The sequence below is a fragment of the Contarinia nasturtii genome, unplaced genomic scaffold (genome assembly GCF_009176525.2).
Source record: "Contarinia nasturtii isolate CC-2019 unplaced genomic scaffold, AAFC_CNas_1.1 Cnas_scaffold_2861, whole genome shotgun sequence".
In the NCBI taxonomy this organism is placed as follows: Eukaryota; Metazoa; Arthropoda; class Insecta; order Diptera; family Cecidomyiidae; genus Contarinia; species Contarinia nasturtii.
Window position 1 is genome coordinate 232,232 of NW_022200178.1, and position 13,450 is coordinate 245,681.

Sequence of the window (13,450 nt, forward strand, 5' to 3'; positions counted from 1 at the left end):
ACCCACTTTGCATACGAGTAATGCAATTATTATTGTCCATTAGTTGATCAAACATACATACGGAGCAATGGAATACTTTTCCAAACGAAACACATCAGCCGACGTTGGTTCTTTTGATTTTGATATATTACAAGACGTTTAATGCATTTTATATTGAAATGATTTCAATATAATGACCAGGAAAGATGTGCGTGCCAGCCGGTTACCGTTATACGCTATGTCCACAATGATGAATATGAAAATCTAGTGGGCCATCGACTTTAATTTATGAAATCAAATAACCAAACCTTTTTCAGAATTGTCGATGTTTCTGTTATCTCCTTCAATGCTTGTCGAATAAATTTGAGCATGCCATAATGCCACACAATACACTCTATACGCAAAGTATCAAACGAACATATTCAAATAGTCTTTGGTTACCAATAGCAATAAAATGATGCACAAATCAAAGGCCACCGTTCAAATTTGAAGTCGAAATATCAATGGTTTTATTCTTTATTGTCAATACAAATGATAGTCTTATAAAATGTGAATTGTATGCATCCATTCATTGGATAGGTAATCTTACTCTGAAAGCATTTAATGTTATAAATCTTGAACATTTTGTTATATTGCTCAAAAATATTGTTGTATTTTTTATATTTTTTTTTACGAATTTGTAATGAAGGTCTTTGATTGTATTTTAAATGGTTAAAAAATATATCGGTTGTCGACAACCTAAACGAATTACGGTCGCTATTTACGAACAAGATAAGAGGAATAGTGTTTCTGGGTCGTCTTTCGGCATTGCGATGCATTTGAATGCGCTTTTTTCGGCACTGGTACATTGTGCGATGGATTCGATGTGAGTTTGGCCTGCAAACAACAAGATCGACAATAAGTTATGCGGTTCGCATTAAAGTTTGCATTTTCATTACCCAATGGTTCCGGCTCCATAACTTCGGTCTCAGTAAGAACCGTTGTAGTAACAGCTTCAGTTGCAGTATGACCTGTATCGGCAACAGCTTCCGGAACCTTTTCATTTTCGTTGACTGACACTTTGTTTTCAATTGATCCATTGATAGTTTTGTCAGCTTCGGCAATATTTCCATTTTCACCGACCTCTTCCATTTCTTCGACAATCATAGCTAGTTTACCGAATGAATTGTTGCCAGCATCTGGTTCGTTTTCACTTACATCAACGTCGACAATTCCTTTGACCACCTGTTTTAAAATGTCGGCAACAATTGAGTTTGTTTCTTCGACGAAAGTATCTTTAACCACTTGTACTTGCGATTCATTTGATTGTTCGATTTCGGCCAATGCCACTTCGGATCGTGGTTGCTGTTCTGTCTTTGGCTCAGTACACGAATCAAAATCTTCTTGGGGCGCTTTCATATCATCAGTGGACAAGTGTTCCTCGGGCTGTCTGACGTTGGGCAAGTGTTTCTCTGACTCTTGAACATCTTGGCTGTTGAAACCACAGAAGCCCTGTGACAATGTGCTATTGCAAAAGAAAAATAAACAATTCCAATTAAATTACAAATTCAATTGAATATTTTTTGATTTTATCGACCAAATGCAAATGTAAATTAAAATAAACTTACAGTTGTTCTAGAGACGAATCATCCTTGAAAATGATCGGCAAATCTTCGATTTTGATGTCCATGTTTGAGCCATTTGCATTGGCCATATGTTCACATTTGATTGGTGTGCTTGTCACCGTCACCGATTCAGGGGCGATTTCATCGACTTGCATCTCCTCAATGACCTTTTCGTTCTCCTGATTTTCGGTTGTGTAATTTATCAGGCTTGAATTTGACATACTTTTGTTCACCACATCCACTTCAACGATTTCCATTATGAAGCCAGATCCGACTGAATTGTCGTCTTTGCTTTGTGACACATTCAATGCATCAATATGCGTTCCATTGGACTGTTGTTCATAATTAGAGTCATCGGTTTGCATTGTGGCATTCAGATCAACAGTGCTGTTAATAACAGTTTGATCGTAAATCAATGAGCTGTCATCGAGCATCGTAATTTGGCTGCCATCACCGGCATTATTTTCCATCGACGGCACTGACATGTTAACGCTTGGATCAATCTCATTATTGGCCGATATGTCATCGGGCAAAAGTTTCGACACCAAATTGGAAATTTTCGTCATGTCAGCTTTCATTTGACTGACATCTTCGTTCAATTTGCTGAGACATTGTTTCATGCAATGAAATTCGTCAGCATCAATCGATTCGGTTTGGTCTAATCGTTTGCGAATAAATTGCATTGCGTTCTCTGGTTTTGGATTTGTGTTGTGCAACTGAAAAGAGCAAAAGATAAAAATGGTTTTGAATAAGATTGGATTGAAAATGTCGTTTTGTTATATGTGTGTTAATGCAAAAATTGGATTAACACAAACCATTGACAATATTTGGACCAGCGATTGGAATGCGTTTGTTTCAATTAGATACTGTTTGAATAACTTCTTCTCCTTTACACCGAAAATACAAAAAAATGTTTAAAAAAAAAGAAATGTCGCGCAACAAAAATGTATGTCTATCGTTGTGAATTTGGAAAAACAGAAGATTGTGTCACTTGCAAAGATAACGGAAAATTACCTCGTTCGGATCCGTCGCCATTTTATGAATATCACACAAGTAATTCAAATGAAGAAAACTAAGAAAATAATTTCGCAACAAGTTGTAAAAAATTACGTCTCACCACATGGACACTTGACAATAGAATGCCAGACGTGCTGCACACTTTGTGACACTTGACAGTTAGATCGGTTTGGGTGTTTTTGCTGCTTGTAGTGAAAACAGTGCTAATTCACACAGCACAAAGTCGCAACCAACTCGTACACATGCCAATCAACACAATACAGTTAGAAGAATTTTTGAATCGCTTCACATTCACAAACAAACACACAAAGCAGCCATGTCTTTCAATTTCAACGACAACGAGAGATGATTTGTTTTTGTTTATTTTCCAAGTATACAAGCTTATGCATTTAGACAATCATTTGACTAGAAAGAATGATGCTGTTTATATACTCAATCAAAATATTGGAACAGGAACAAAAAAGATGAACTTTATTTTATGTTAACATTCACAGTCTTTTGTCATTTTTTTTTTAATTTTAGTCGATGACAGAACTGAATATTTTAGTTTTATTTGAACATTGAATTATTTCGTTTTTTTGTCTCACATGCCAATCATTTCATTTCATATTACAATTCAGTAAACATGCTGCATTCGCTACGTGCTTTCAGTCAAAATAAAAATGAGCAATTGTTTCCTTTAAATTCAACTTAATCAATTTTCTTGAAGTAAATATCTTCAACGTTTCGAAATGTCTTGTGTTGTTTGCATCCATCGATCAATTCTTTCCAATTTGTATCGTGTTCCAATAAAGCGGCTTTGCCAACCACAATGACCATGACACTGAAATTATTCAAAATGTGTCAAATCGACTGCTTAATACTTCGAATGATTATGATTACCTAGCCCGTGAACATGCCACATTAATTCGTTTCGGGCATTTGATGAAACCCAATCGCCGTGACACATCAATATTCGCTTTATTGCTGCATGTCCGTACGGTTGAAATGATGACCACTTTTCGTTCGATTCCTTGAAAATCTTCAACAGTTCCGACCCGTATCTCTGGATAATCGGTTTCCAATTTATTTTCGAGTGCTCGTGTTTGCATCGCATACGGTGTGATGATACCAATATCTGCATGATCCATGCCCATATTCATAATTTTTTCGACAAGTGCTGTGACCTATTTTCAAATTAGATTGAACATTTCTATGCAATTGACATTCAGAATTTTCACACATCAAACTTACCGCCTTCACTTCTTCAATATTGTACCAAGATGTCTTCTTTTTTTCGTCTCGACCGTTTGCAACATTTATAAAATGAATCCCGTACTTGCCACGTCTCTCATAGCCGGGAAAAATACTGTCCAAATGTTCAAGCAAATTGTAATATCTTGGGTAATTCTTTTTAGTGAGCATCGAAATCAATCGACTTTCGTAGAACTGTTTGTTGCAATAGTCCAAAATCGACGGTAATGTGCGGTAATTTTTTAGCAGCTCTGATACCAACTGGGAACCATATCGTTCTTCCTGTCCATCCTTGAATAAAGAAAAAAACAAAATTACAATTGTTTCGAGACAAGGGCGTGTCCAAAATGGTTCTTACATTAATAACGAAATTGTCATAACAATCACGTAAGCGGCTTAGCATTGAAATAGCCAGACCCCGCTCATTTGCATGTTTGCAAATGACCAATGGTGCCATTTGCATCGGGTCACCAGCCATTATTGTTTGTCCACCATTTCCAACTAGTGCCATCGGTATGAGTACATCAACTTCTGTACATTGACCAGCTTCGTCGATAATTGTATGCGTGAAAAAATTTCGCAATTCATACTGTTCCAATAAATGTGCAATTGTATTTGATGTACTGATGACAATGCGAAATTGTTTGATTTTTATCAATTTCAGACTTTTTCGGACCGCTTCTGGTTCTAAGGCATCAATGGTGCAACCAAACTCACCAATTTCTTCCGGAATTCCCTTGTTGCGTGTAGAATATTTGAATGATATTAATCGTAATAAATCACTTGTTGTGAACGAATTTGCCTGAATTAAGCGTGTTGCAATCAGGTCAGCAGCGCTATTGCTTTGTGTTACGATCAAAATCCTACTGTCTTTTTTCAAATGAAAAATTTGAAGTACGATTTCCAGAAGTGCAGTCGTTTTTCCCGTACCTTGATTTTAGACAAACGGAGATAATTTATGAATTATGGAAGAACTTTTTAAAACAAAGAAATAATAAGAAAATACCTGGCGGTCCAACGATGATGTAAGGTAATAATAAATCACCTCGCAGTACCCGTAGTACGGCAATCTTTTGGTCGCTATTCAAGTTCTGGTTGAACCAGTAGTGTTCGGTTGTTTCTCTTATTCTTTTCCTTTGTTTCGCTGATCCCTGTTGTTTGTCCTCTTTGAGCATCCGCTTATTTATCAAAGGATTTCCGCGCAAATTGATCTCTTTTGGCATTAGATAATCGATTCCAAATAACTCTACCGCCAAATCGATTGCAAAATGTTGTCGAACGTAAGTCAAACGCGAGAAAAAAAATTGCACATAATAATCACCGAAATCGAACGTTTGAACAAAATCATCATTAAATTGCACCAGAAGTAAGTCATCTTTTTTTAATTCAATTATGACCCCTTCATATGCGATTTTCAGATCCGAATGTTTACGCGCGGTTAATTTGTCACCTGAGATTTTATAGAAGAAAAAAAAACATATATTTTCATGTCAAGAGACCCCAATTAAATTTTTTGGTAAAATTGAAAGAACTTACCCACTTGAAGAGATGGACGTGTTTCAAATAACTCGTACACGCTGAGATCATAAATACCTTTTTCATATGGTGTTCTGATGTCGATACCATCTTCGCGCCGATATTCCTTATCCCCAAATTGTGCACGATATTTATTATACTTTTCCCATATCTCCTTCTTAAGATGGATTTCATCCAGAAACAACAGCGTATGAAAATGTTCGGCATAATTTCGTTGAACATCTGGCACCCACGAATCAAGTTTACCAAGTACTTCGGCTGCATTCTTCGTTCTTTCATTAAATATCAACGTTTCCAATTCAACCGGAATATCGTAGTCATATTTTGAAATGATCCGCTTTTTTCTACAATAAATGATGCCAATTTGTCTGTCGATGACGAACCGTCTTTCGACGCTATTATGCAGCATTACGAATATGAAACGAACTTTGACAAGTGAATGCATTTTATTCGGCACAAAGCTAGCTTCAAAATGAAGAGCAATCTCGCCTCTTGGTTCGATACAGATGTTTTCATCGCTTTCGACACGTCGCAATTTCGAGTTTGGCGTTATAATCGTAGATATTAATTCAAGATTATGCCATGTGTTGTTCCGAACGACCACCTCGATTGATTTGTCAAACAGTGTTCGATCAAATTCAATCGATAGATTGTCCGAAACGTCAACGGCATAACTTTTTCTCACATCCACAATATCATCCGAACATGTGGCTTGTGGAATCTCATCAGTTTTGGCTTCGATGTCGTTGCCATTGTTCGCCGAACGATTGCGATCAAATGTAACAGTGCGCGTCAAGTCAGTATTGTCTAGAAAAGAAAAGCGAATTTTGCCACTGGTTGCATCGTTCATCGGATATTCAGCTACAAATAAATACTCTTTTTCACGACCAGCTACAATTGTTTCATATATTTCATGGAAACTACAGATTTTTACCGTATCTACGTAACTAATTACTTTATTCACTTTCAGATCACGCTTACCTTTGTTCGATAAAATTATTTTAAAGTATTGTTTCGTACGCGATTCATCGAAATTCACAGTTAAATCGTCAGTCGCCTCAATATTACAAGCTTTTGGCATTTTTTTTTTCGAAATGTGAATAAAATGGAATTTCTAAAAGACGATTTAATGTGAATTTTAACGGAATCACTTGTTGAGCCACACGAGGCGATAGATTGGAATGGTGTAACAACACTGGCCTTATAGCTTTGTGCTATTTGGCGTGTTGAAATATTTCTATCCAATACATTTGCATTGAGCTAAGGCTCAATTTGTATCAATGTGCAACAAAAATTCTCACTTTACAGTGTTTGTTTGTTTATAACTGTTTTGTTTATTGTACTATCCAGTGATCAACTCGCATTTTGTACACTCACGCACACTCTATTTCTCTCTATTCCTATTTTTATCTCTTTTTCCACATTCATAAATTTCGAACTGTTGTCGCCGTGCAAGTAAATGACTACTATCAAAAATGTTCGGCATGTTCGGATATAGATCGGGATATAACACTCACCATTCCTTTTTATACTGAAATTCGCTCACAACACAAACAAGTACTAACAAGCACAGCAAAGAATAGTTTTAATTGGTGATGCAAAAATAAATTTGCCGTCAACATTGGAAGTTGACAAAAAATGTATTGTTTATACAATAAATAACGTTTGCAAAATAATATCTCGAAAATATTTCACATTTTCGCCTGACTTCTCCAATATTAAGTCATTGATCCGATTTGAAGTGATCAACAACCAATTTGTTGATACAATATTTGTCTGTTTTGAATAGTGATGAGTTTATCCGATGCTCTTTAGCGAATTAATTTTGTTGATAAGCAGTACTAGCAGAGAAGAAAAAATTGCAATACGAGAAGGTACGAGAGAATAAATTTATCCGGCCAATCGCTTGTAAACAATTTTTTTCTTTTTATGCTCACACCATTCTCTACATAATGTGATTGTTGTATTTGTCTGTGGATTATTTAATGCTTTCAATACACGTTCTGTTACAGTCCGATCGAATGCCATTGAATCTGTGCGTTTTTTTTCTCCCACTTCCGTAAAAGAAAAAATACACACACACACACACACACACACACACACAGAGAGAGAGAGAGAGAGAGAGAGAGAGAGAGAGAGAGAGAGAGAGACTGTTTCATTATAAAAATGAGTATTTTTTGTGTGTCCGCTATACGTTCTCGCTGTGTCGGTCTTTCTTCATTCCGTTTTATCGTCTTGTGCAAGCTCAGTTACAATCACTGTTTGCCAACCAAGTAAATTAAAGAATAGCACGTTTTCCGCAAATCCTCTCCTTTTTGATTTGCATATGTAAACTACATTTTCATGTTCATATCTATTCAATGCTGGGAAAATATTAAACGGCATGTTTCTAAAAGGAAACAAAAACGAATTGAAAACATGGTATTTAAATAATGCTACACATTTTTATCGCAGAGCAAATGGATTTCCGACAAACCTCAAATACTTTTCAAGAATTCTATTTTCCATACATTCACTTTGCAAATAGCACTCTCACAATGCTCACCCATTTCAACGATAGAACTGGTAATTCCTTCGCAAGCATTTTTACGAAATAAACAAAAAAATGTTTGCACGCTGATGTAGAGTACTGTGAAAAATATTTTAAAATGGGCATTTGTAATATACTTACGTCAATTGTACTCTAATCACATTTACAATTGAAGTACAATCATCCTGAAATTTTGTTGCCAAATGCACTTGCATCACAGAACCGGCGGGAAAAAAATTGAATTAAAAACGAATGTTCTCACGCAAATTTGTTTGTTTATCAATTGTTTGTTATAAAATTGAAAGTGAATCGCGGAACTTATTTGGATTCTGCTAAAATGGATAGTCCATAAATTAGTTGAATTCATTCACAAATAATCTGCGGCAAAATGTGTGGAATCGAGAAAATGTTTTTCCAAATGTAAAATCGTTCATTTTCTGTTTATTAAATGTACCTCATTTAAATATCGTAAGTCTTAAGAAGAATCAACGTATATTTACAATATTCCTTGTGTCAACAGTCGCAATGTTCGAACGATGGTGCCTTGTTTTATTTTCATAAGGTGCGGCCACCAGCGACGACATCCAGCCAACTCACACCGAATGCAATAAGTTAATTTTATTTATACTGGGTCGATTTTTGGCGCGTTATTACATGCAAATTTACATTTAAATCGTTTATTCTGTGTGCATTTTTTTCTGTGTCGTGTGACAATTTTGAAATTGTCGGCAATGGATGGGCTGACTGGGTTAATGAAATGAACATTTTCACGCAAATTATTTTTCGATTTGAGCAAATTTATTGAATTTAATTTTAATCTTCATCGGAATTTAATATATATTTCGATTGGTTGACACTCGACGATTCAACATTCTCGCCGCCAGAATCTGATTGAATATTCCGATTTCGTACTAATTTAATCATATGCCAAAATTCGGAACTTTTTTTCATGTTCTGTCTGCATTCAGAAAATACGCAATTATTTCTATGGTTTTACACTTCTCTTTTTTAATATTCAATAATAGTGTCAGTTTTTGGTCCTCAACACAACAAAAAAGGGATCTGACATTTATTATTTATTAATTTTTGTCGTGCCACATTGAAAATAGAGAGATAGAGAGGAACAGGGGTAGGAGAACATTTTTTTTATTGGACATTGTGCAAGTGGATGTCGCTTTGTTAAACCTGATTAATAAAATTCATGTCTCTTTATCTCTCTTCTCTCACTCTCTCTCTCTCTCTGTGTGCTTCGATAGAAATTAAATTTATTTACAGATGATATCATCAAAACCCGCATGCACATCGTGTGCACATAATTTTCCAAACAAACAAATGAAGATGATGCATGTAAATATAAATTGTGTTATTCTTTGCCATTTGGTCTCTCATCGTGTGCATGTTTTTTTTCGTTTTTTTTTTTGTCGTCGACATTTTGTTTAATTTCACTTTGCGTTAGATGGAATACTGCTCTCTGGTTGATTTTTTGTTGTTGTTATTGGTGATGGTGTTGGTGTGAATGGTGCGCTTGTTCTTGGTTGCACGTGATAACGGTTCAGTTGGTGTCTATTTTTCAGTTTTTAACTACGTCGTTGTCACTTTTTCTTCGGCACTAGACGAGACTAGTGCTTGCCACTGCAACTCTATCAACGTAACATACAAACAATATTGTAAGTGTTCAAATAGTAGCTACGAGAAAACTTGTGATGGAAACACGCTTGCACACACACATACACACAGTTTCCATTTAGCATTGCCGACGAATGCAGAAATAACAATTTTATCACAGCAACGAAATCAAGTTTTATGATGCAAAAGTCCAATTTGAAAACGAGCACGTACAACAAAAGCATTTTCCCATCTTCCCCGTTCGTTGTTTTCGGGTATATCGGATTGTTTTTGTCGGATTCGTTGGCTTTGATATTTTGCGTATTTGCTGTGTGTTTATTTTAACTGAAACGAAAAAGAGCACAAGAAATATTTCACTTCCTCGTCTCCGTTTTGCAGTGCACCGAGAGAGAGGGGGAGAGAGGAAGAGGGAATAAGCAGAGGGAGAGAGAGAAAGTTTCCGCCTTTAATAAATAGTATTATGTGTCAGCTAACAAATATATTAGTTGGCTTGAATTGTGCATTCAAATGATCGCTCATCTTCAAACCATTTTCATTCAAAACAAACACTCACACACCAAACTCGTTTAAATCGTACACACCAATGAGCCAATGTTATTTTTATCCTCAGCAAAAATCCCGCACACTCAATTTTCATCTTATTCACCATCAAGATTGAGATTTAAACATAAAATTTACCATTTATCTGATTCTTCTGCAGCAGTCAAAAATTCAACTACACCAACAACAACGCAACGACAGAAAATAAACGAGTATATAAACACTGGAGACACTGTAATTCACTGAAACGACCCAAGTAGTTCCTCATTGCCTGCCGGTTTTTCACTTCTAAGACAGCACAGCACAACGAGAAAAAGAGTAAGCACACATTTTTCTGCTGACGATAGAAAATATTTGGTGTTTTTTTGTTTGATAATTTTTTGTTTGTCGTTCCTTCTTGTTATTGTTTCTCTCTTCCGTCGTTTTTTCTCTTCTTTCAATTTAATTGTGTACGATTTTGAGTGAATCACAATCACACAAATTTTTGAGAAAGAGCGATGATGTTGAAGGAGACCATCGTGTACGTGCATTCAAATTTTTCGCAAGTAAAAATTTAACATCGACGACAAAAAAATAAAATGAAGAAGATGAAAAACAACAACGAACAGCATAATTTCGTAGCTTTTTCATTGCGCTGATTTTCTTAGCTAAATGTATGCAACAACAAAAAAAATTATGGATGGAGAGAGAGAGAGAAGAGATATCGGACATGAAAATATGATAAATGGCAATGTTTTGAAAATTCAAGTTTTGAGAAGTTTCGTGGTTGTTAATGGCTGTGTATATGTATATTTTTTGCGTCTTGTTGTTTATTTCCGGTGACCTCGAGGGCATGAATCTGTTATGAAAAATGTCGCTTCTATTCAGATATTGCTCATTTTTTTTCTCTCTCCTTGTTCTTCTTGTTCTGTGCTGTATTCAAAATACGAACAACTCGAATAGAAGCTGCTCTAAATAATTCAAGTGCTCGCACATATTAGATGCCATGCCATCTGAAATCTCAAGCATACTTTGCGAAAAAATACTCTCTTTTCATTGACATAAAATGTTCACATGAAAGTGATTTTTTTCATAAAAAGATGTTCAGTTTATTAAATTTACATATATTCGAATCGCGTCGTCCAGGTGGATGCCAATGATGTTGATGAACTAACAATTCATGCATGTTTCGGTTTTGAAAATGTGATTAAGCTTATCACATTTTCAATGGAATGCAATAAAGAGATGGAATATCTTGGTGCTGTAAACCATATCGGTCAATGGCTAATTTGATTTAATTAACAATTTTGTTTTGAGAGCATATGATGCCCGTACTAAAATTCAAAACGAAATTGTATACATTTCGATGCAAAAAGGTAAATATTGTTGCATCGAAAAGTGACCGAAATGACTGTGAGACGTGTGCGGAGCTTGAGCGGAGCGAGAAAATGGTCAGCTCCGTTGTGCAGTTGAACGTGGTAATCTTGAAGGCGAAACAGATGCCTCGCAGTAATAATGTAGCACGTGCACGCGTATTTGAGACAAATTTAAAGTGATTAAATATATTTCAAAGTTTGTGGTAATGTAACAGTTCCACATTAAATTTATCAGGTTACCGAACAGAAGATCAACATTTTGAATGTAACATCATTCACGGAGAAAGGTAGAAGGAGAGATAGAGAGAGAGAGAGAGAGAGAGAGAGAGAGAGAGCGAGATAGGGGTGCTGTGTGAGAGAAAGACTTTTAACGGAGGATAAGGTGAACGTGAATATAAAATTATAATGATCGGGGGCTATTTCTGCGGCCGAACAACCGCATTTTTTTTTCTTTTTGTTTCTTCGTATGTTTTTTTTTACATATTTCTTCCAGCATTTTACCATATATTTTTTTTCGAACGAGAGTTAGGCACAATTTGTGCCGTCGATTTTGATATTTTTTTTCTTCTTCTGCGTCTTGTCTTCTTATTCTTCTGTTCTAAACATACACTTTGTTGTTGAATCGACAACTTAATGCAAAGAGCAAGAAAACGATTACAAGTGGGAACTGGATGTCAGGTAAAATAAAGGTCGGAAAGAGAGAGAGAGAGATAAATAAGCCATCGCGGCTCTTTCTGCATCGTCTTCTGCTGCTACTGCTGTTGGAATAAAGTTTTCGTCTTTATAAACATCGACATCGACATACGAGCGCATTACATGCGAAAAGAGCACAAAGTTTTTGCTCAAGTTTGCCCATAAACGAACCATTTAGTAGTATTCACGTAGCATAAGCATTGAATACCTAACGACAATGTTTCGTTACGACATTGTGATGTACCAATTTCAAAACGTATGCCTCAGAAGTGGCAGATAAATTTATATTTTCTCTGTCTCTCTCTCTCTTTCTCTGTGTGCCTCACTTTCAGTTATTCCTTTTCACTCATGTCTCGAATTAAGCGAAGCAAGAGAAAGCATCAGTTGGACTCTTGTTATTCTCTTTCTTTCGATCATTCTTTTCATTTCTCTTCAGTTTTTATTCTCTCTGCATGACGAATAACTCCTTGAGAATTGTATACCATCGTAAAAGAATTTATATATTCTTCGCACATGTTAACGTTTTTTTTACAAACCGCTCTTCGATGCTTTTGCCATGTAAACACGTAAGAATTTTTCCGGTGGAAAAGAATCAAATTAATGTTGCTGATGATGATAACAGTTGCATTAGCGCAAGTAGTACAAGCATTTTCATGTGTGAGAGAACTCAATTCGAATGTCAGAAACGAACATTCTCCTCACTCTGTCTCGTATAACGGTACTCTACATTTCTTTTTCGCCTGTCGTTTCGTATCTTTTCCAAGCTCATTTGATGTATTCAAATTTATAGCAGTTAAATGCACATCAAACGAACGCATTTGTGCACACTTACCATACAGTGCTTACGATGCACAAAAGACACAGATTTCCGAAATGTAAAAACTTTGTGCAAATGCATGTCATTCTCTCTCCCACTCGCTCTCTCTCTCTCTCTCTCTCTCTTCTTTCCCATGCTCTGTCTCTGTTTCACTCGGTCTGGCTTGACTTGCAATGAACATTTTCACATTGGAATGCATCGAAAAATAGTTTTCAAATAGGTACTTACCATTCTCGCTTTTTTGTGGTTATTGCTGGATACAAAGAGAAATTGCATGCACTTCTGCAAAATTATTTTTTTGGCATTTAGCTTGCGTTTCGCAAATGACAAGGCAAAAATGCAAACTCGACCACATTTGTGCCAGCGTAAAAGACGCATCCTTCTCATCATTACAAGGGCATATGGTATAATTAAAAGAAATTGAACGCTTTAAACGAAAATTCTTAATAACCTTTCGTCTAAAGTACACGGTTCGCAGTGTCATTGTACTCTTTCTCTCGTCATTTTCTCTTCTCTCTCT

General features: G+C 35.9%; 2 protein-coding genes across 7 annotated transcripts; both read right to left on the reverse strand.

The window, feature by feature from the left end:
- Positions 1-458: 458 nt before the first annotated feature.
- LOC116349336 lies at positions 459-2,748 on the reverse strand. Of its 3 annotated transcripts, XM_031780725.1 has the most exons (6): positions 2,598-2,748; positions 2,399-2,470; positions 1,587-2,299; positions 1,270-1,483; positions 918-1,203; positions 459-855 (listed from the first exon to the last, which is right to left on the reverse strand). In XM_031780725.1, exons 1-6 carry the CDS (start codon positions 2,616-2,618, stop codon positions 740-742), a joined length of 1,422 nt encoding a protein of 473 aa, XP_031636585.1. In that variant the 5' UTR covers positions 2,619-2,748; the 3' UTR covers positions 459-739. The 3 variants fall into 3 exon arrangements, with proteins under 3 accessions (XP_031636585.1, XP_031636584.1, XP_031636586.1); XM_031780724.1 differs by having other exon boundaries at positions 918-1,483; XM_031780726.1 differs by lacking the exon at positions 2,399-2,470 and having other exon boundaries at positions 918-1,483; positions 2,598-2,747.
- Positions 2,749-3,186: 438 nt separating this feature from the next.
- Positions 3,187-6,546, reverse strand: LOC116349348 (probable RNA helicase armi). 4 transcript variants are annotated; one of them, XM_031780743.1, is made up of 7 exons: positions 6,351-6,546; positions 5,370-6,176; positions 4,840-5,283; positions 4,192-4,763; positions 3,834-4,124; positions 3,483-3,766; positions 3,187-3,423 (listed from the first exon to the last, which is right to left on the reverse strand). In XM_031780743.1, exons 1-7 carry the CDS (start codon positions 6,448-6,450, stop codon positions 3,291-3,293), a joined length of 2,631 nt encoding a protein of 876 aa, XP_031636603.1. In that variant the 5' UTR covers positions 6,451-6,546; the 3' UTR covers positions 3,187-3,290. The 4 variants fall into 4 exon arrangements, with proteins under 4 accessions (XP_031636603.1, XP_031636602.1, XP_031636601.1 ...); XM_031780742.1 differs by having other exon boundaries at positions 5,370-6,230; XM_031780741.1 differs by having other exon boundaries at positions 5,370-6,260.
- Positions 6,547-13,450: the final 6,904 nt, after the last annotated feature.

What these genes read in the sequence shown, in the direction of transcription:
- LOC116349336 (XM_031780724.1), bottom strand. Translation starts at nt 2,618, where the DNA reads ATGGCGACGGATCCGAACGAG. An exon ending in GATTCGTCTCTAGAACAACT is followed by an intron (nt 1,484 to 1,586) that starts GTAAGTTTATTT and finishes CTTTTGCAATAG; the next exon opens with CACATTGTCACAGGGCTTCT. An exon ending in TATGGAGCCGGAACCATTGG is followed by an intron (nt 856 to 917) that starts GTAATGAAAATG and finishes TGTTGTTTGCAG; the next exon opens with GCCAAACTCACATCGAATCC.
- LOC116349348 (XM_031780740.1), bottom strand. Translation starts at nt 6,450, where the DNA reads ATGCCAAAAGCTTGTAATATTGAGGCGACTGACGATTTAACTGTGAAT. An exon ending in CATCATCGTTGGACCGCCAG is followed by an intron (nt 4,764 to 4,839) that starts GTATTTTCTTAT and finishes TCTAAAATCAAG; the next exon opens with GTACGGGAAAAACGACTGCA. An exon ending in GTGGCATGTTCACGGGCTAG is followed by an intron (nt 3,424 to 3,482) that starts GTAATCATAATC and finishes GAATAATTTCAG; the next exon opens with TGTCATGGTCATTGTGGTTG.